The sequence below is a fragment of the Ixodes scapularis genome, unplaced genomic scaffold (genome assembly GCF_016920785.2).
Source record: "Ixodes scapularis isolate PalLabHiFi unplaced genomic scaffold, ASM1692078v2 PGA_scaffold3__209_contigs__length_174095766, whole genome shotgun sequence".
Lineage (NCBI taxonomy): Eukaryota > Metazoa > Arthropoda > Arachnida > Ixodida > Ixodidae > Ixodes > Ixodes scapularis.
The window spans coordinates 54,784,310-54,804,854 of record NW_024609868.1 but is presented as its reverse complement, the minus strand read 5'-3'; the positions used below and the strand labels follow the sequence as shown (position 1 = coordinate 54,804,854).

At 43.5% G+C, this 20,545-nt stretch overlaps 2 protein-coding genes across 2 annotated transcripts; one reads left to right on the top strand and one right to left on the bottom strand.

The window, feature by feature from the left end:
- Positions 1-4,851: 4,851 nt before the first annotated feature.
- LOC8042417 (V-type proton ATPase subunit G) lies at positions 4,852-9,302 on the bottom strand. The gene is made up of 3 exons (XM_002415476.5): positions 9,105-9,302; positions 8,884-8,984; positions 4,852-5,109 (listed from the first exon to the last, which is right to left on the bottom strand). The coding sequence occupies exons 1-3, from the start codon at positions 9,184-9,186 to the stop codon at positions 4,942-4,944; spliced, it is 351 nt and encodes a 116-aa protein (XP_002415521.1). The 5' UTR covers positions 9,187-9,302; the 3' UTR covers positions 4,852-4,941.
- Positions 9,303-9,639: 337 nt separating this feature from the next.
- On the top strand, positions 9,640-18,596 carry LOC8042418 (calcyclin-binding protein). The gene is made up of 6 exons (XM_029973975.4): positions 9,640-9,817; positions 11,377-11,590; positions 12,230-12,326; positions 15,065-15,164; positions 15,518-15,612; positions 18,103-18,596. Exons 1-6 carry the CDS (start codon positions 9,800-9,802, stop codon positions 18,266-18,268), a joined length of 690 nt encoding a protein of 229 aa, XP_029829835.2. The 5' UTR covers positions 9,640-9,799; the 3' UTR covers positions 18,269-18,596.
- Positions 18,597-20,545: the final 1,949 nt, after the last annotated feature.

Here is a 20,545-nt window from a genome sequence, read left to right as displayed (position 1 = left end):
GCAGTATTCTATGGTAGGTTAATGATGATGATTTAACAAATGAATATAACTAATTGCTGGTGTGAAGTAGACTTACCTCATTGACATACATACGAAAGAACTCGCCCGAAAATTGAAATGCTTCTTCTCAATGTGAAAAAAGGCAACTTTTATTTCCGGGCTTGCCTGATGAGACTGGGCTTTGCAGACCCCTAAGATGCCATCGCAGACCCCCATTTGAGAACCACTGGTCCAGAGCTTTATTGTGTCCTGACCCAGAACACAGCTCCCGATGAACTGTCTGCAAGGTTGCTTTTTGCTTCAGAACCTTGCATCTCTTCTTGTTTATTTGTCGGTATGGGGACATTCGCTCAAGTTTTCAGGTTGCGCCCATGTTCCCCGGAAGCGGGGGTATCTAATCTAATGCCTGTACTCTATTTTCCCCATCATCGGCTCCTATGAACCCCAACATTTTCTCCTACATCAAAAATTGATACCGAAAAACACCGAATCTCTGGGAAAAAGTAAACCCTGAAAACACGGAACACTACCGTAGAATACTGCGCATCCGCCCATTCCACATTAAGCGCCCATTCCCAAATTTGTAAGATATGAGAAAATATGCACTGTAAATTTATAGTAAAATTGATGACCGGACAAGCGCCCATCCCCCATTTACTTGCAATTATCTTTAAAGTTTGAGTGGGCGCTTGCCCAGCATTTTACGGTAGTAACGGTTTTACCTTGTCCTCATGTACCAAACCTAATTTTTTCTAGTAATACTTCTCGAATGTCTTGCCTCTTGAAAAACAGCTCTGTGAAATTAAGCTTTCTGCTGATGGCCCCTTTTGTTTCTACTTTCCTATAGATAGGATTCAGTGTTTTCGGAGTTCATCTTTCGTGAAATTCGAAGGGTGTTTTACGGAGTTTGTTTTTTGCTAAAAATTCAGGGTTTTTCTGTGTTTATTTTTGTTTTGTTAATTTTCTAAAATTTAGATTTACTTTATTTCCACTTTTTCAAAACTAAAAATCAAATAAATATTATGCAGGCACGAACACACCTTAAACTCATCAGAACATCACCTGTATTGAATGATATGTCTGCAGCTGCATTTACCATTACCGTCCTTAGCACTGGAAATACTAACTGTCCCAGGACAAATCTTACAAAACGTTGCTTAAATTAACGTCCATACTTCGAGATGACTTAACACCTGAACTTGGGCGCTAGGAAGCAAAGAAGTTCCAGCTGCCCTGCCCCCCTCCTAGGAAATTGTCTCGTTGCTTTCACTGCTATAAAAACACAAACCTCCCTCAAAAATAGAAAAATACTATGATCCAAACTGGAAACCGGAAAAGTGGCTTTTGTCATGACCAATACAAACTTAGACCCAGACCTGTTGAAATGGCCTCTCCCCAGGATCGCCAACACTGTGCTCTCACAAAATTTATTTGTAAATAGTCTTTCGTGCTTTTTATTTTGCCATCATGACCTCAAAATCTCAAGCTTTTTCGGATAAGTCCGAATTGGCGAAAATTTGACCGGTGAGGGTATTTCGGATTTATCCGATAACGCGTAACCCTACCTAAGACCTTTCCAATAATTTCCTTCTGCGCAATTGCATCTTTGTTTGCCGGGCTACCTGACACAGCTCACTTTTGCGGCAGGCACTAACCATGCGTCTGCAACCCAGCGACTCTATTTCTCACATAGGCGATAAGCTCTCGAAAGGTGTTAGGTAGTACTTGTACTGTGCATAGCAGAAGAAATTTCAACTTGAAAGGACCTTCATGGGTTCAAACCCGGCCGAGGTGCCTGCAATCTGACAAGGGCTTATCGCGGAGAAGACGCCAGTAAGCGGGCTTTCGGTTGCACATCAAAAGATCCCCAGGTGCTCAAAATGAATCCTCAGTCCTCCGGTGGGGCGTGCCAGATGCCCGTCGTTGGTTTGGCACATAAAACCCCCAAATTCGAGAGGAACTTCATAAAATAAAGGGTTGCTGCTGAGAACTTGGAGCCCTACTCGATTAGTATTCTTCTTGATACCTATAACTTGGCCGACCTTTGTATGCGACCGACAGAGGTGAAACTGGGCATCGTATCTACAGTACAAGGTCACCACGTGGGCGCAATGCGTTCAAACGACATTCATCCGAGCCACGTCACAGTGTCTAAAACCGCAAAGGTGGCACTAAACTGCGAGTTGTATTCCAGAGAGAGCTACAAGTAAATTCTACGAAGGATTGGTGGCTGAGACAAGGCACAAAGGTTCTCCGAAATGATCCAGAGCAGGTGGAATTTTGCAAAGGGTGTTAGCTCTCTTAGTGCGTGTTCCATGGTTTCTTATGAAGATTCCTTGGCAGCGTTTTCAAGTTTCAGCAAAAATTCTGTGATCAATACTACTACCGTAATATCCCAAGATAGCCCACCTAAAAGCGAGAGCAAATCGGGTTAATATGAGGAGTAAACTATCTTTCGGTATGCAATTCAAATTTTTTTTAAGAATGCTACTTTTATTTTTTGTGACCTGCCAAGCTTTTTTCTACATTGAAGGGCAATGGAGCGTAGAAAACAGTCCTTCCCAGTAAGCAATGTTCGCTATAATCTCTCATTGTGGCTTAGTAACACCAATTCTGCCTAGGTCACCATTGGCCTGAACCCCGCACTTACTAGAGGTGGGCTATCTTTTTGTGTTTTTGAAAGAGCAAATCGTACCAAAAATAGGGGTGCATCATCTTTCGAGGGTGGGGCGTTTCGGGGATATTACCATAGTAGTCTTGTAGAGCCTGTTTATGTGGTGCAGGTGTAGGTGGTAAAACATATGTTTTACACTAATGTGTGTGTGAAAGTAACATTTTAACTTTGTCGCATAGTGTACATCCTGAAAATTGGGAGAGATTTAGGCCCTGCAATAATTTGCTCAGCTGAAAGTTCAAGACAAAAAAATTTGACTAATTCTTTAATGTCTTGACTGTATATACAGAGCAAAACTGGAAAACAAAATAGTCACAACACCATGGCAGTGCAGTGTGAATCCCATGGAAACACCTTTGTGTACACTGTCCAAAACAGAATAGACGTAATATAACTCAATGAATGTACACATGATTTATACAAGCCAAAAACTTCCATCTAGATTTTTCAGTAACAAGCTGTAATCAGGATCTTGGGTATGCAATAGCACTAATTTGCCTCATTTATACAGAAAAAAATGCACCTAAATACTTCAGAATGCTTGCCTTTGTGAGCAAGTATACAGTGGCCAAATTTTTTAATATTATCAAGCGAGTGTCGACCGCCGGGATGGCCAGCGCTGTTCCGCGGAGAAATGTTGCAATTAGGGAGAGATTAGGCGCGTGTGCACAAAGCTCTTTCCGTTGTGAGCGTAGTCTGCTGGGCTATTCTGATGACCGCACACAGCCCCTGTTCACTATCTGCTGTCATAGCTAACCGCCTTTAAAACCTGAACAGCTCTTGCGTTTTTTTTTAATACTGCTCAGGCGTGGCATAAACTGCTTGTCATCTCAAGTTTATTTTACTTTTTTTTTTTCGTTTTATGTTTGAGTTTACTTCTGTGAACACCAAAAAAATAAAAAAATATGGTGACACGACAAACTGAATGCAACAACGCATTAAACTATGTACCGCAGCCAATACTATGAGCCATCAAAATGAATCCAGTGCTTTTACCCCGACACGTGACATTGTGGTTCCACGTGCAGTTGTACCCAACGGGAAGGCCACGTGACACACTTTTAGCGATCGACTGACCAAGATGGCTCGTAGCGTCTGCTGTGGTACAACACAAAGCAAAATGGAGTATATGCAGGGTTTCCGCTTGGTGTTTTGTATCATCAATTGCGTTGTCGCTGCCATCACCTAGCCTTGTAGCCCGGTAGTCACACTTTTCTTTGACCAGCGGGTGCGCGCACATTTTTATGTCTCCTCAAGTGCCTATAGAAACACAGGAACATGTTGTAAGAATGTCGATGGGCGGCATGACGCAAAGGGATATACCTGCAGCAAGAACAGTCGGGGTTATACAGGCTACCGTCAATAGGATTCTGAACGCATTCCAAGAGGAGGGGCGTATCGGCGATGATCTTCCGACATTGCAAGCGCCCTGCCCTCCTTTGCTACAAAGCAGGGGCTGCGTGTCATCAACGGAATAGCCTAGCAGACGACGCTCCCACCAGAAAGGGCTTTATGCGCATGCACTTCATCTCTCCCGTATTGCCGCACGCCTTTACGGTACGGCACTGGCAGTCCCGGCGGTCGATGCTCGCTTGATATTATTAAAAAAACTGGGCCACTGTACATGCACCAGTTCAATTATAGTCTGCTAATAAACTATAGCACAACCACTTCTAGAGGCAATTAAAATCCACCGGTGGAATGATCCTTTGAAGTTCAAATGAAGCCACTTGAATGATTGGGGCACAATCACACCTACAACAGCAAACAGAACACTTTCAGCATTGTTCGGCACCTGCAAGCAATAAGAGTGAACTTTACGACAGTGTAAAGAATTTAGACATAATTTAAATAAATCTGCACAGACTTGAGAGCTGGCTTGCTCAAACAAACCAAAAAAACAACAGTGAGAAAGCGCTGAAGAAAGCATTGCCAATGCCAGCACATAGGCAGACTAGCACTTAAAACACTGCAGTCTACACAGGCTCCTGTGAGAGGCTCGACCATGCTTTCGTTCTGCCTTAGGTATGAATTTTGCCACCTGTTTTCAGCAAGCTAGATCATTAGGTAACAGTTCAAAATTTAGCCACAGTGCCTTTTTCTGTGCGAGGTTGCAAACTTGTGTTGCCCGACACGACAAACCATAGGTGAACTATTGAACCGATCCTTAACTGCAGTAAAATGACAAAAGACCTTTATTTGGAGTTTCGGCAACAATCAATACTCGACTGTGCTGGCCGGGAGCAACACTCGGAAGACTGGAACATCTAAGGGCGGTAGTTGCGGTGCACTTGAGGGTCGATGGCGTAGACCAACGTCAGGAGCTGCTCAATGACCGCCTTCTTGTGCTGAGCCACCAGCTGGTTCATGTCATTCATCTTCTGCTTCGTCTCGGCATCAATCTTGGACGCTATGTCTTCCTTGGACCCCATGTGCTGTCGATTTAAAGACGCTGGTCTATTAGTCGTACCACGGTCATCGCCTACTTCCCCAGACCAAACCATACTTTGTTTGCTTCTAAGCTGACGGTGCAGGGGTGGCTACGTGCCTGAGGGACTGGTCAACCTCCTCCCTTTCGTTGCCCGATCCCGCTCTGCGCGTGGGTATGGATATCATGTTGTGGATGATGAATGTAGGACTAGTCCGAAGATCACGCAGCTGTCGCTGCACTGTCAGCTTAGGGGTGAACGGAGTAGAGGCTATTGACAGGATGTCCCCCCAAAAAACTAAGGTTTTTTTTTTTCACCGCAAAAATAAACACGCATCGCCAAATGCTCATTCTCCGCCCAAATATTTTGCTACCAGTCCGAAGCAGATGTCAAAGTTTCAGAAATGTTATCTCATTCAAAAGTTATAAGTGATTTTCTGAAAATATTTATGGGAAAATGGGGCCCATTTTCAGCGGGTTTCAATAAATGGCACAATTCAGCTCCGTGTATTTGAGAGCTACGTCGACCACCACTTTTCTATTGAAAATTTTAGAAAATCTCTTATGACGTATGAATAAGATATGACTGCCTGAGTTTTCATGTCAAAGGAAAGTTAAGCGCTTAAAAGTTTTTCATAGCATAATGCACAAAAAAACTTGTTTAAAGCTTGATGTCCATCTGCAGTATAACGTGAGCCAAGACAGAAGCATGAAAAACTGATACGCGACTTTCGTTGCTGGAAAGATGTTTTAAAATATTCCTTTTTTTCCGCATACCGTTTGCGAGCCAAACGAATTTCTGTCACGCTGCAGGGCGCAACGTGATGGAAATTTTTTTTTTTTTTTTGCTACATTTTCTAGTGCAATTGATTAACTTTTCTTCATTAAAATGGACTCCAAGGACTAAACTGCTTATACATTTTACTGGATGAATATGTGTCTTCCATCGTAAACCGGAGACACGGAAAAATAAAAAACGGACAAAACAACAACAAGTCTCAAACACAGCTTCTAGTTTATTTGAACACCTCCGCTCTTATATATACACAACAACCCTCCTCTCCAAAGGTCGACACACCTCCTCTCCACTCCATCAACGACATCTCAAACTGAACCAATGACACATGCTACCTCCCTTCCTTTCATACCAACCAAAAACTGACCCCTTTCCAATCCAAGAAACAGGCACTCAAACCCTGCTAACAATGAAAACACCTTTTTTTTTTTTTTTTTTTTCTGTGTCTTCGGTTTACGATGGAAGTTCTTCACCAGCTCGCCTGTGCTTTTACCCTTTCTTCGTGAATATGTGTATTTATTTGCAATGCTGACTTTTTTTTTTTATTGTTCCTCCTACATTATGCCTTGGTTTCTAATATTTCGCCGGCAGTATTATAAAAAAAAAAAGTGTTTCACAGATAGCACTGCCCCTCAAGCTTGCCTTGGGCACAAGAATCTATGGTGAAGTACATGTTGCACGATCTCGGCAGTGCAAGGACAACTGGAGAAAAAGCTAAACATGCAATTCTGCATCATAATCCATTGTGAATTGCTCTGTCAAGCAACGTGGTGTTCTAATGCAGAAGATGGCAAATGCTTGATCAAGTTATTAAGAAACAAGTCTCGATATACAGTTCAAAGTGCTAACTGATCTTTTGCTACAAAAGTTAATTGGAGAAATGGACTTCGACCTGGAAACGTTGGCTGCCATTCTGGGAATCATCAAAGCTGGAAATGGCAAAAATTGCAGGACTGCAAATAAATTACGTCCGGACTGGTTTGTGTAATGTTGAGACTGCCGTATTTGATATTTCAAAACAAGAAATTTAGAGGCACAAGGCCTGAAACTAAGACTTAGTTTCTTTTTGATTTTCACCTTAATTCTAAAGGTCATGTTCACAAGAATGAATGAATCATTGTGCAGGGGGCCGCAGAGGCAATTTTGATTTCCCCACAAGAGATCAAACTTCTCTCAAAACAGCAGTCACTTTGTGCACCTCAAGCATGTGGTGTGGGATGGCACTGGACCTATGCAACGCTCAGTTTTCTGTCGCAGCTGAATTGTACAATCAGCACATGCGTGCAAACTATGATTAGGGGGAAATTAAAAAGTGTGATAAAAAAGTGAATAAAAATTATAACCCTCAGTAAAGTAATGGGTCAAGTTATGTTTGTCGCTGATGGCATTCCTTGTCCTACTCAATCATCCCTTGGCATGCAACGCATGTTAGGAAAAAAAGAAAAATAATTTAACAGGAACAGTACAAGTAAATCGTTACGGATTGCACGCCAATGGACATGTGATTGTGCGCAAAAACTGCGAGGTCATGTGAAAGAGTAATGCTATATTCACGACGTAGTGCAGCTGGACCGGAAGCTGCTAATGCACGAAGCGACGGTTGCGCCGCCACTCTCTTCGGACGGCGCGTGTATCACTGAAGAGCGTTTAAACCCCCCCCCCTTCCTTTCCTGGCCTGCACTTGCGGCGACAGTCTGCGGCTGCTCCTTACAAAACTATTAACCCACTTGGTCCCCTGTACACGCCGCTTCGTGGCATCCAGTCCGCAACCCAGGCCCTGCTATCCCCCATTGCACTTTGGAAAGAGTCCCATACCATTTAGACCAACAAAGATTTGTTGAGAACATTTTTTTTTTCATTGATAATTGTTTTTACAATTATCAATGAGTTTTACAATTATGGCAGAAATGCCATAAATATTGCCAAATGTTAGACAAAAAAAGAAAAAGCCCTCTCTTGATTGTACTATCGGGGAAAAATGAAATGCGAACAGAGGAGCGCGTGGCTCGCGGTACAAGCTGCGCCACCTGAAAGTGAGCCTAGGAGTGAGAGTGCATGGCCTACTCTGATCTGTTCACGCCCCTCGCTCTGCACTTCCCAAACTTCGACAGTGCGCCTCTCAGTGCGCTGAAAGCTGTCACCGCTATCTTTGCCTGCTTGGCGCGTGCGGCGAGCTTCTTCGCACCGAACGCGCTGAGCCAGCAAAGATAGCGGTGATAGCTTTCAGCGCACTAAGAGGTGCACTGCCGAAGCTTGGGGAGCGCAGAGCGAGGGGCGTGAATACATCGGAGTAGGCCATGCACCCTCGCCCCTAGGCTCACTTCCAGGTGGGGCAGCCTGTACCGCGAGCCACGCGCTCTTCTGTTCGCATTTCATTTTTCCCCGATAGTACCTGTGTCTGCTCCATACGAAGCGGACACCTTTCCACTAAGCTACACTACAACTTGAGATATTTGTTTTTACAATTTGTTTCATTCAAGACCCAACAAGTTTCGCTCCTTGCGTACAGCCATTTCCGGCCAAGGTGCACGACACGTGAAAAAGTGGGTTATTTGGAGTGTGCCATTGACTGTTACAAAGGCATAGTGTTGGCTGTGTGAACCAGTGCAAACTCGGTGGAGGTCGTGCGAGAGGGCATATAAAACATGTAAAATTCTTCCATGCAAAAAAATAAACAAAAAAAGGAAAGAAAGAAAAGTCTGTACACGTGTTTGTGTTTAGAAGGATGGATGCTATTTAATGATAATTGTAAATTCAATCTAATCAGCGCATATCTCGTAGTGCCTTCTATCAAGATCCTATTGCTTCCGGTTTTACTTTGGGTTTATTAGAATGCTATGGTAATAAACCACAGTCACTCGGGCGTTCAATTGCAGATAAAAGGACGTGGTCCTCAAATACCTTTTCTCGTATTTGGTAAAGTTTAGTGGGCGCTCCACGAAGGGAGGCGTTCCACACAGGGAGGAAGACATTTGCACCACTTACTTTGGCTTCGTACTCCTTGAACTGACGTTCTTTATCGGCCTTGAATCTGTCGATCTCAAGCTGAGCTTCATCTTTTGCCTGCTTCAGACGTTTGGCCTTGCCTACAAAAACACAACAATTAGAAACTAGAGCAACATTCCCCGGCACACTGAGCTTATTGATCGTTTTGCCGAGCACTAGGTCAGCCCCTTTTCTACGTTCGAAAAGACGATGAAACGTACGTTTTCTGGCATCGGCGACTTTCTCAGACGCCCGCTTTTCTGCAGCCAACAATTGCTGGACGCCTTGGCTTTGACTAGCCATCGTAAGTATCGAACGGAGACTGGAAGGTAGCGGTCACAAGACGCGAAGACACTGCCGCAGTCAGGTGATCGGCGACCTACGGCGCTTCCCTTTTAGAATTCGCACAACCTCTTAAAGTACTGAGAGCGTTCATGGGATGTAGGTGGCAGAACATTTGAGTAACTAGAGTAAACATAAAATTTTCTTTTTTACATTATTAACTCTAATAATTATAAAGTGTCCCTAATATTAAACTACGTCATAAAACAATTTATTAGCTTATGTCTTATAAACTTGTTAATCTTAGGCTTACTTTTGTGTTTTGGTTAAACACAAAAATTTAAATTATATGTTCTAATACAATAACTTTACTAGTTATTTTTTTGTGCAAAAATAGGTTATATTTGATTACTCCAAACTAACTGTAAGGAGTTATTGCATTTTTGCTAACATAACGCGCCACCAGCCGACCAAGAGAAAGCGTCGGAAGTGACAAAGCGGAGAACAGAGCGGCGGCGTGCATTTTGCGTGTATTAGCCTTGATCATACATTTCACTGACGACGATCTAGAAGTTTCTTCGGCTATCTTGCTTTTCTAGCCTTCACCGGCACGAACTCTTCACATTCCCCAAAGATGCCGAAACTTGACGAGGTTGGTGAGCTTTGTCATCCCTTCTGATCCTGATTTCTTTATTCTTGGGCCCCAGTAAACCGACTACAGGAGAATTTTGGACAGTGAAGCCGCTCAGTCATTCTCAGATCGAAGTTGCTTTTAGTAGAAATGTCGACTGTTCTCATCACCTGGTGTATGAGGTTGACTGAGCGCATGCCAAATCTTCTTAGTAGGTTACCAATTAGGTTGGCAATTACGCTTTCACGTAATAATCGCCAAAGCGGCATTAACGCTACCCGTTCACCCGTTCACCTAGGGAAGAAACGAACGCAGTTGTTAGTGCTCTGCGCTCCCCAGTGTGCTGTAAATCAAACATAATTTTCTAACCGTATATATTGGAATCGTCACCGTACTACCTTCACAAGCCGCAGTACAGTTTCCATTCCGAAACCGAAAGAGGGACAAAAGGGGAAATACACGCTCCACGGCGGACCGTGTCGTCTGTATTGTCCTTGTCTCTTAATTTATTTTCGTTATCAAGTCATCAACACGCTCAGCCATCCAAAGCACGCTTTGCGCTGACGTCATGTCATCCATTTCGCACCAGCACGGAAGAGAATGAGGGGAAACTGCTTTTGTATGAATTTTGGGCCGTGTTCCAATATTTACTCGATCTTACTCCAGGGTAAGGATTTTGTACCTTGGCGTTTTAAAACCTACCCGCGTCCTGCGTTTTACAATCGGCGTTGTCACGTGACACGACCCGCCGGAGTTGGAGTAACTCAAATCCATTTGAGTAAGATTTGGAACACAGCCTGAGTGACGGTCAAGGAGGTTACGCGAGGAGGTTAGCTGAGTGATGTCATAAAAGTGTCATGCTGTCGCCGGTCGCGATCCTGGCGGCGTCCCAACAGTTGTGGTATAAATGGCAGACGCCTGTTCTGCTGCAGGTCGCTCTCCACTGTGACCACCCACGAAAGCTACAGCAGCCGGAAGTTGGGACGCCTGGAACGCCGTAACGACAGTGACACTCGCGTTCACTCGAGCTTTTCGCCAGCATTTCTACGGCCAACCGCCAGGATCGCGACAGTCGGTAGCATGACACTCCGGCTTATGTGACGTCATTTGTTGCCACTTGGGGACCACTTTTGATGTATGGGCGGGATAGGACGCTAAACACACCAGTCGGAGACGCGATCCAGGCACAATAGTGACGGGTTAATCTTCTATATTACTCTAGAGGGAGAATAGCGACGTTCAGGGTGCCGCCATCTTGCTTGGTTGGGGGTGCCCCGAGGCCGTACTTGCAAACGTGTATAGGGAGTGCAAGTTTGTCTGCTTCTTGCACAAGGGTCGCGACTCAGAATGCCAAGCTCTTATTGGCTGACAGAAGGAACAAAAAAAGTAAATAGTGGGCAGACCTCAAGGCATTTAGCATTGAAGTCTACCCACTATCTTGCCAATCAGAACTCGGTGTTGTTCTGATGTCACTGCAACTCTTGCACAAGAAGCAGACGACTTGCTTTCCGCATTATGAGTGTGTGTGTGGTAGTGACTGTTGCGAAAACTTATGGCTCCTCGTAATCGTTTGTCGATAGATCAAGCAGGACTTGGCCGAACTAAAGAGCCTCCAGGAATCTGCTAAGAGGCCCAAGGTCCAGCAGATTCTCACCGTGGAAGTCCGCAAGCTCGAAACAGAACTCATCAAGGAGCGGGATCGGCTCACCGAGCAGGGTGCCGATCAGGCCAAGCCCACGGCGCCCAAGGTGTCGAAGGAAAACACCGTGTTTACCGTCAAGATCACAGACTACGGTGAGTTGTTCTGCCCCAGTAGTGATCATCTGCTTTGGAAAAATGGAAGAGCAAGAATACCTCTTTTCTTGCGCTTGAATTGGCATCATTTCGTAGCAACATCTAAATGTGTGCGATGAGGAGATGCATGAGACTGTCCTGATGCAGGTGCATTCTTCTATCGTCAAGGGAAAAACGGTCAGGAGTTGTAGCGGGTGTTTGAGAGAAAAAAGAACCGGATCTTTCTCATCGCCATACGCTCAGTTTTCGTCCAAATGTAGACCTGATGCTGAAGTTTCAGAACCGATCAGTATGCAGTTAAAAAATTATGAACGATTGTTGGGAATTTACATTGAAACATTGGCAACCAATAGAGCCCGCGGATACGTATGGAGATGAATGGCAAATGTTGCTGGGAACGTGCCCCATTTTCCCTGATTGCAAACCCCGCTCTGTTCTGGTGGTTTACACCTAAAAATGAAGGCAGTTCTGCTAGTCTATAGATTTTCTAGACAAAGAATGAGCTAAACTAGATTGCTGGTTTACTCTGACAGACTGACAAAGTTGATCACCTTTCTTGTTTTGTTTGGTAAGTATCTTTATGCTGTCTATGGATTCAAAAGAAGACATAAAAGAGCTTTCCATTTTATTTTTTCTTAGCTTGGGACCAGTCTGAGAAGTTTGTTAAGTTCTACATCACCCTTCCCGGTGTGCACACATTGCCCTCTGACAACATCAAGACGGTCTTTGGAGCAAGGTAAGATAGGTTTCATGCTGCCTAGAATTTGGAATCATACGTAACTAGGATAGGGTAACAAAAAAAAAATCATGAAGAGCTGTTATCTTCTACATATTGATTACCAGATACTTTACTGTAGATAATAAAAGAGCCTTTAACTTGAATTAGAGAGCAGATTAGAATCGTTGCATGTGCAGCAAGCCATGGGCATTTTACCAGGTGGTTCATTGTGGAATAGTAGAATGCATTAGATGGTTTCTACTCCACGGGAACATAATGTCACAGATAGAAAATGGTAAATGAATTTAAAACTAAAAATTAATGTTAAGTGAGGCAAACTTGTGCCTACAAACTTAAACGAGAAGGTCACCACGGATCTTCCTGAGGCAGTCCGTAACTGCTGCTTTTTTATGCACGGTATGTTTATGAATGTTTCGGACCAGAACAAACGATTGCAGTTGAGGATGAGCTGAGCATTCCAGAAGACCTACTGAATTTACGAACATTAAAATTGGGAAGCTGTCTTCGTAGAAGTTAACTGTCCTTGATTTTAGCGGAACTATTCATTTGAGAGTAGGATAGAATGGGCATGGACGTGCCAGGTTCTGCCAGGCTAATTTACGAGTGACCTCTAGTGGCTATGTCTCAAACCCTAGTCAGGGACTAGAGGTCAAAATGAATGTCACACTTCTCAAAATTCCAGAGCAGAAAGGAAAGTTATTTTTAACAAAATTAAGCTGGGTGGCAAAGCACTAAGAAGAGGTTTTCTTAATATTCACTGCTAGTGAAACAAATGAGAGTGGTATGCAGCATACCACTCTCATTTGTTTCACTAGCAGTGAATATTAAGAAAACCTCTTCTTAGTGCTTTGCCACCCAGCTTAATTTTGTTAAAAATAACTTTCCTTTCTGCTCTGGAATTTTGAGAAGTGTGACATTCATTTGGCCTCTAGTCCCTGACTAGGGTTTGAGATGTGATTTTCGATTGAGCAATGAAATATATTGTAACTCTTGCATTTGTAAAGCATTCCCCCCCCCCCCCCCCCTTTTTTTTTCTGCCCTTTTTATTGAACTGCACCAGTATTCTTTTTTTTTTTTAACGGAAGGATTCCGTTTTTTTTTTTTTTATATAATTCAATGTACATTCTGCATGATAAGTGGAGGTTTTATAAGGAGGATCTGTTTTATTGCATGTCATTCCCCCCCCCCCCCCCTTTTTTTTCTACCCTTCTTTTTTTTTTTTTTATTGATCTGTACCAGTATATTATTTTTTTTTGGGGGGGGGGGGGGGGTTAGTTTTTTTAGATTTAATTTAATGTACATTCTACATGATAAATGGAGGTTTTGTAAGGAGGATCTGTTTTATTGCATGTTACATGTTGGCTCAGTAGTGTAGTGGGTAAAGTGATGGACTCGTGTGCAGGAGGTCATGGGTTCAATGCCTGCCAGGGCAAGAATTTGGGGAGGCTTTTTCATTGGTCTATGTATTACCTAAAAATGTGAAGCATGCTACTAAACATGGCACAGGGCTGTTGGCAATCCTCTATGTTGGATTGTGTAAGCTTACCTTGTGGGAATATGTGCCAGAAAACAATCCCGAGCTCATAGTGCCTCGACGCACCGTTTGGTGTCGATGGTCTCAATGCTTGGCATATCTTTTTTAATTTATTTAAACTAATTCTTTCATCACATACCTTTCCTTTTTTTTTTTTTAAGCTGGATTGTTAACTTGCAGTTTCCCATTTATTGTGTATGTGGTAACCTGTTGTAAGTGGGAAGAAAAGTTTGAATTTATGGTAGCATCTGGGACGAATGGTCTTGCACATTGTCTGGTCATGATGTCTTTTGTTAATAAAAGCATCTGCTCTTCTCGAACCTGATGATGCTGGAAATAAAATTCTCGCCCAAATAAAAATTTAGCTTGGCACGTTTTTTTCGTGTTTAAAAGAAGATACAGCATGTGAACTTCGGTCCTAACAATGGCTGTCCCATTGTCATACAATAACATTGCCTGAGGGGACCATCCTTTCCCAGTACAAATTCAGCCTGGAATGTGTTTCTTGCCAGTAAGAAGAATGGGCAGCATCATGTCACCTGGTTTGTCAGCATTGACTTTCTTGATACAGGAGGATAATTCAGAAACTATTCTAGAGCAGAAAATGATGTATAATTTTTTTTGTATTTAAAGATAGTGCAATCCCTAGTTGGGGTTTTAGCAGAGTGGGTTACAGTTGTAACTTACTCAGAGTTCAAGTTTTTTGAGGCAGCAGCAAGAGGTTAGTGTAGGCCTTTTAGCAGCATTATTGTTATTGTGGGACAGAAGTTCCCTCTGAAGTTCAAGGATACTTGCTATTAACATGGCCTACTTGGATAGTGCAGTGGCACTTATTAGTAGATGCTTCACATTCCATGCAAAGACTTCTTGGGCTTGTGTAAAGGCTTCATAGTATGGTGACAAGTGATAGCTTGTCTAAGAGGTGTACTGGACAACATTGGTGAACTGGCTTCCTATGGCGTAGCTCCTTGACTTTTGATTGCCACATCCAGCTGCAGGATACATGATGAGGTGTTGCATGGCAAATGTAGAATGCCTTACTTGTTCCATAGTGGACATAATAAACTGGGAGTAACTTGGACCACTGGCATTTGTAATTTACACTGATTAGTGCTGCCACAGTAACAAACCAAACTGGAGTGTGTTGGAAAGCTTGTAGCATTTCCACAGCTAAACTGTTGTACTGTTTCCCTCCCAACAGAAAAGTTGAGCTCCTGGTGTCAGCACTGGCAAGTAAGAACCACAGCCTGGTGATCACCAACCTCATGAAGGATATTTTGCCTGACAGTAGTTACCACAAAGTGAGTTTGGCTAGCCCTTTTGGCAAACCTCTAAGCCCGGATATGACAGCCCTTGTGTGTGTTTGCTGGAGCAAACACTCATGAGGGCTGTCATATTCAAACTACCCAAAATTGAACAGTTTCTTTATTTGTTAGAGAGGATGTTAGAGGTAGTGGAATATATGTATCACCTTGCCATTTGCAATTGTGTGTTTGGGCAAATCTGGATTTTAATTTTTTTTTTTTTTTTCATGTTCTCATTTTGTTTAAAATATTTTTTAATTACAACTGTGCTTTAATATATCAAGCTTTGGGAGTGATTGTGTCTGAACATCACCTCAGCCACCTCAATTCAAGCATTTTGTTTTACCCAGGTGAAGACAGACATGGTTGTGGTTTTCCTTCGCAAGTCAAGTCCCCAGGACTGGTCTCATGTGACGGAGGCAGAGAAGAAAGCCAAAGAGCCCAAGTGAGTGTGTGGGACAGTGTTGTGACATGATAAGTTGGTCAACTTGCATACCCATTTTGAGCTCAGATCCTTGTAGAGTTAACTTCTTCATATTAATGGCAAAAAATAACAAAAACAAGATGGCAAATTTGACTGAATGTGTAGACAAATAGGGGTCAGTCTGTCTGCCTTTGATGTATGGCAAAACTGGTTCGCATTGTAGATGTGCGATTCATGTGTAATTTAATTTGCCAGTGCAATACAACTGCTAATGTTTCAAAAAAAATTACGTACATTGTGCAGTGGTGATTACCTGACTGCATGCCAGTACGATGCTTATTAGGATTGAAACAGACAGGGGAGGTGGTCAAACTCCGGAATGATTGTAATGATGCTTATTCATAATGACAAAAATGTAAGACCGACAAACACATAGAAAAGGGGATAAACATACACACGGCACAAGTTTCCACTTTACATGCTCCGATCTGCATTCCACTTAGAGTGTATTCGCACAACGAATCTTGAATCTCTGGAGAAAACAGAGTATGTTGTGGAGCTGCGAGGAGGAAATTCCGCGAGGAGGAGGAGGCAGTCCAGAAAATCCGGGCGAGCATTCGCGTGATGCAGTTGCACATAGTTGATTCTGCGAAGTTTCTCTCTCCGTGTGCGTGCTTCTGACCTTAGGGGGCTCATCGAACATAAGGCAGAGAAAAAGAAAAAAGAGGCATCTCGCAGTTCAATGCTGCTGACTGTAATCCTTCCCCAAAAGGAGGGAGACTAAGCACTCTGACTAAACATCCCCCGAACCCGTCGGCTCCCCGTGGGTTTGGGTTATTAGCGGATATCCGTGACTCAGTTCACATGGCCTCAAAACTCGTTTAATCCCTCTCCAGAGAAAAACTCTGTCGTGCGATTACACCATAACACACTCGCCCACCAACTTTCTAACTTACGTGCTATGAAGTTCAACGATTAGTATCAAACGTTCGAGCCTGCTAAATTACAAAGTTTGACTGACTTTCAACATCTGAACAAAAGTTTGACGAAGTTTGAGCCGAGTTCACCCCCATAGGTTCAAGGCAACATATATAAATAACACAAGATGTCAATGTGTGAAGTGGAGTGGATATTTCTCTGGAGTTTTATTTAGATGATCGTGCCACAAACAACTCGCTTTTAAAGCGCTGAATGATCCCTTTGGGCTGGCCTCAGCCTCGTGCCTTGCACCTTTTTCTTTCGACTTCTGCACAGAGCCTTTCTGTGCACAACTCCGTAGGTTGGTTGCCCTGATGTAACCTGCGGGCAACAGATCCGTGATCTGCATGCTTGAAATTCAACCGAGGTGCTTCATAGTTGTTACTGAATTAAAGTCCCCCAATTTCCTCAAGTAAACAACTGGTCGGTGAAAGGCGCATGCGGAGCGCGAAGCCGGTGCGCTACAGCGAATGCTAAGTCGGCACTTGCTTCGTTATCATTAGTAACCACCTGGTTACTAATGAAGAAGAAAAGTTCCAGGCAGCGGCAATATGGTTAGCCCAACGACAACTGGTCATGACCTGATTGGTCGGCTGTATTTTGGGGGGGGGGGGGGGAATGGGAATGGGAATGGGAATGGGGAGTAGTCCCAGCACCCGACCCAAGTCGGGTGCTGTAACTGTCCAGAGTTTTGACCATCCCACGGGTCATCCCACCAAAAATAAATGTTCCAAGCAACTTACCGTAAAATGCTTGGGAAGCTGCATGTCTTTGTGTTTTTTGCGTTGTCGTGTATATTTAGTGGTCTTATGCCAGCATCGCTTTTAGGCGGCGTTTGATTGTTTCAACAAAAATTGAGTAATACATGTGCTGTCAGTATAGCACTGCGGAGGAAGAAGTATATTTACAGCATAAAAGAAATGTGCAACGTTTTCGGTAAAATTTGTAGCACATTTCGCAATTTTTAAAGCTTAATTTGAAACTGCGGAATTTGATCTCTGTCCATGAAATTCAGACTTCAATCTTAAAATCAAACTTTCGAAGAGATACAAAATCTTTTGAATTTTTCTAAACTTTCACATTTTTTTTTATTTGTCGAAAAATTGGAAATCTTCGAACTCAAGCTTTTAGATACCTTGACATTTTAGAATTTTTTGAAGTCGAACCCTGAGGGGCCCTGCAATCCTATTTAAGCGTCTACCTTTTTTGCGGTTTCCATGTCTCTTGTGGTTCGGGCAACCTAGCGGGCACAAAGGGAGTAACTAAATATCAGTGCATCATATTTTAACTGGACGACGCGGAACCTGAGCAGTGCGCTCAAGTTCGGTGCAAATTAAAAAACAGTAAAAAAGTTGTTGCAGGGCCTTTTTAAGAGGGTTCTAAAGTTACTAAATTTTCGAAGTGGAACCTTGGTGAGTTTCAAAATTTTTTAACTTGAACTTCAGGAGGTACGTGGTATCTCTCATCACAATGGCTGCTGGTGTGACATCAGTGCAAGCCACGAATAGCCGCAATCGTTCAATCACTTTACAGGGTCCCAAAGCCAGAGGTGGACAGCAGCGACCCAAGCTCAAGCTTGATGACCATGATGAAGCAGATGTACGACGAAGGAGATGACGACATGAAGCGCACCATTGCCAAGGCCTGGACCGAGGCCAGGGACAAGCAGGCCACGGGAGACTTTGGCGGCATGCTCTAGCGACCTTTCCTGTTTCTTCCTCAGAGACTCCATTGCAACTGCCCCATTATTCTACGAGTCTACACACTGGCCATCTTTTGTTTATCGTGGAACACACATTATTGCCATCTTCAAAAGTCTCCGTCGGTGCCGCCTTGGGGTCTGGTGGCGTTTCGACGATACACTCGTGTAGGACATCATTAAAATAAGGGGGTCACATTATTTTTTTTTTTGCATGCTTGTTTTTTTTTTTTTTTTTTTTTTTGCTATGGAAGAAATCAAAGTTGTGATATTCATGGGGAAGTGTTAAAAATCTGCTGTGGGGAATAAAGTGTGTTTGCAGAGATCAGCGTGCTCATCTGTGTTCTTTACTCTGAGTTAATTAGCTGTATTTTTGTAAGTATGCTATGTTAGTGAATTTTGTAAGTTGTAAAAGCATGATTTTGTGTGCATATTATTTGTTGGAATTTTGAGTCTATGTTCCTCCAGCTTCAGCAAAAAAAATACAGTGAAACCCGTTTAGAATGAACCCACGTACAGCGAATTATTGTCGATATCAAACTCGCGGAAAATTTAAATAAAAATGCATGTAAAATGTGCTTTTTATAATGAACAACATAATCGCTACATCAAACATTTTCTCCCCGCGAAGGGTTTAAAAAATGAGCAAACAATCGTCTTCCAGCCCGTTCCCCGCCCCCCCCCCCCCCCCCCTCCCCCCCAAAAAAAATGGAAAATTCCAAAAGCTCGAGTTGCAAACAAAATTGAGTGAGGAGAAGCAATTTAGAATGGGAGAAAGCTAAAAATACACCACAAAACTTTTCACAAACAAGTGATTCAGAAAGGGAAATAAGCTAAAAAAAAGGAAAGGTTATTAGCGCGTAGGTACAAGGCGAAGGCGGAAGCGAAGAGCTGAGAAAGAAAGAGACGCTCTCGCCTTGCAATGCATGCAACGTGGAAGTTCGTTGTAAATGATTTTTACTATATCAAATTACTTGCAGCGTTTCCTGCTGTTCGTTATAAACGGGTTTGACTGTAGTTCCAAGTTCCAGATCCAAATCCACTGAGTTGTGTCGCAAAATGACTAGGCCCATCTCGCCAAGCGTTAGACTGTGTGAAGCCAGCTTAACTTTACAAGAAGCAGGTAGGCGACAGTGCCCAAGACGGCTCATGCTATGCACGTACAGAGCTCCAGGGAGGTTGTCGCATATGCAGAAAGACTACCCAAACTGGCTAGTGAGATCTGTCTATTCTGAGAAAATAGCAAAACTATTTCGGAACAGCCTTGATATGGAACTCGAAATCCACATAGCTAAATTAAGTGTGCACCTCCCGAGCTTGCAACTGAAATAAAAAAAAAAAGGGGAAAATTTACAATTTTCCTTTTTTTGACAGATAAACCCTTGTACACAGTTCTTTGGTGTTGGTGTTCATTCGATCCGTTTAAAAGATTCTACACAGCTCGATACACTATGAGCGAGGTCTACAGAGCATGGCAACATGAACAAGGGATCACGGAAAAGTGTGTGGCAGAATATGGTTATCCGGGGCCCCAACTCGAGCAGTAAACACGTCTGTCATGGCCTTGTATGACTAAACGAAAAAAACGAAAGCGGTTTACAACTCCCTGTAACGCCGAATTACAGAGCAGCTCTTGAGGAGGAGGAGGGAAGGTAACCCCTCCTCCCTCCTCATCCTGTCTGCTACTACTCCCTCTGAGCGGTGTCACCGTCGCCTCACGAGGGTCACGTGACCTCAGGGGGTCACGTGACAATGACGTCATCAGTGACGTCACTGTTGACGTTATCAGCACTAGTGACGTCATCAGTGACGATGACGATGCAAATGCCGTCACTGATGACGTCATCAGTGACGATGACGATGACGATGGCAATGCGAATTACGTCCCTGATGACATGGATGGATGTTAATGGCTATACCCTTTGTAACAGGCGGTAGCTTGCACCACCTAGCCAAAGTCTAAAAAGACAAAAACGTTATTCCTCCGACCAATTTTCTCCCCCTAACTATCACCAGGTAGTGTGGGATATCACTAGGATGACCTTCGGGGGATCGGGAAAGAAAACTAAAAACATCACACCCCTGCCTCTTCCCCCCGGCGAGGGAGTCGCCAATTTTCGTCTGGTCAAACCTTGTCGGCGTTACCCCAGCACCGGACCCACTGGGAGACAGGGTTGAGACTTTGGGCCGGAGCCACGCGGGAGGGAGTCCCAATTTTCGTCTGTCACGCCCGTCCCCAGCTGTGCTAGTTAGTTGTTCATCATTTAATTTTCCCTA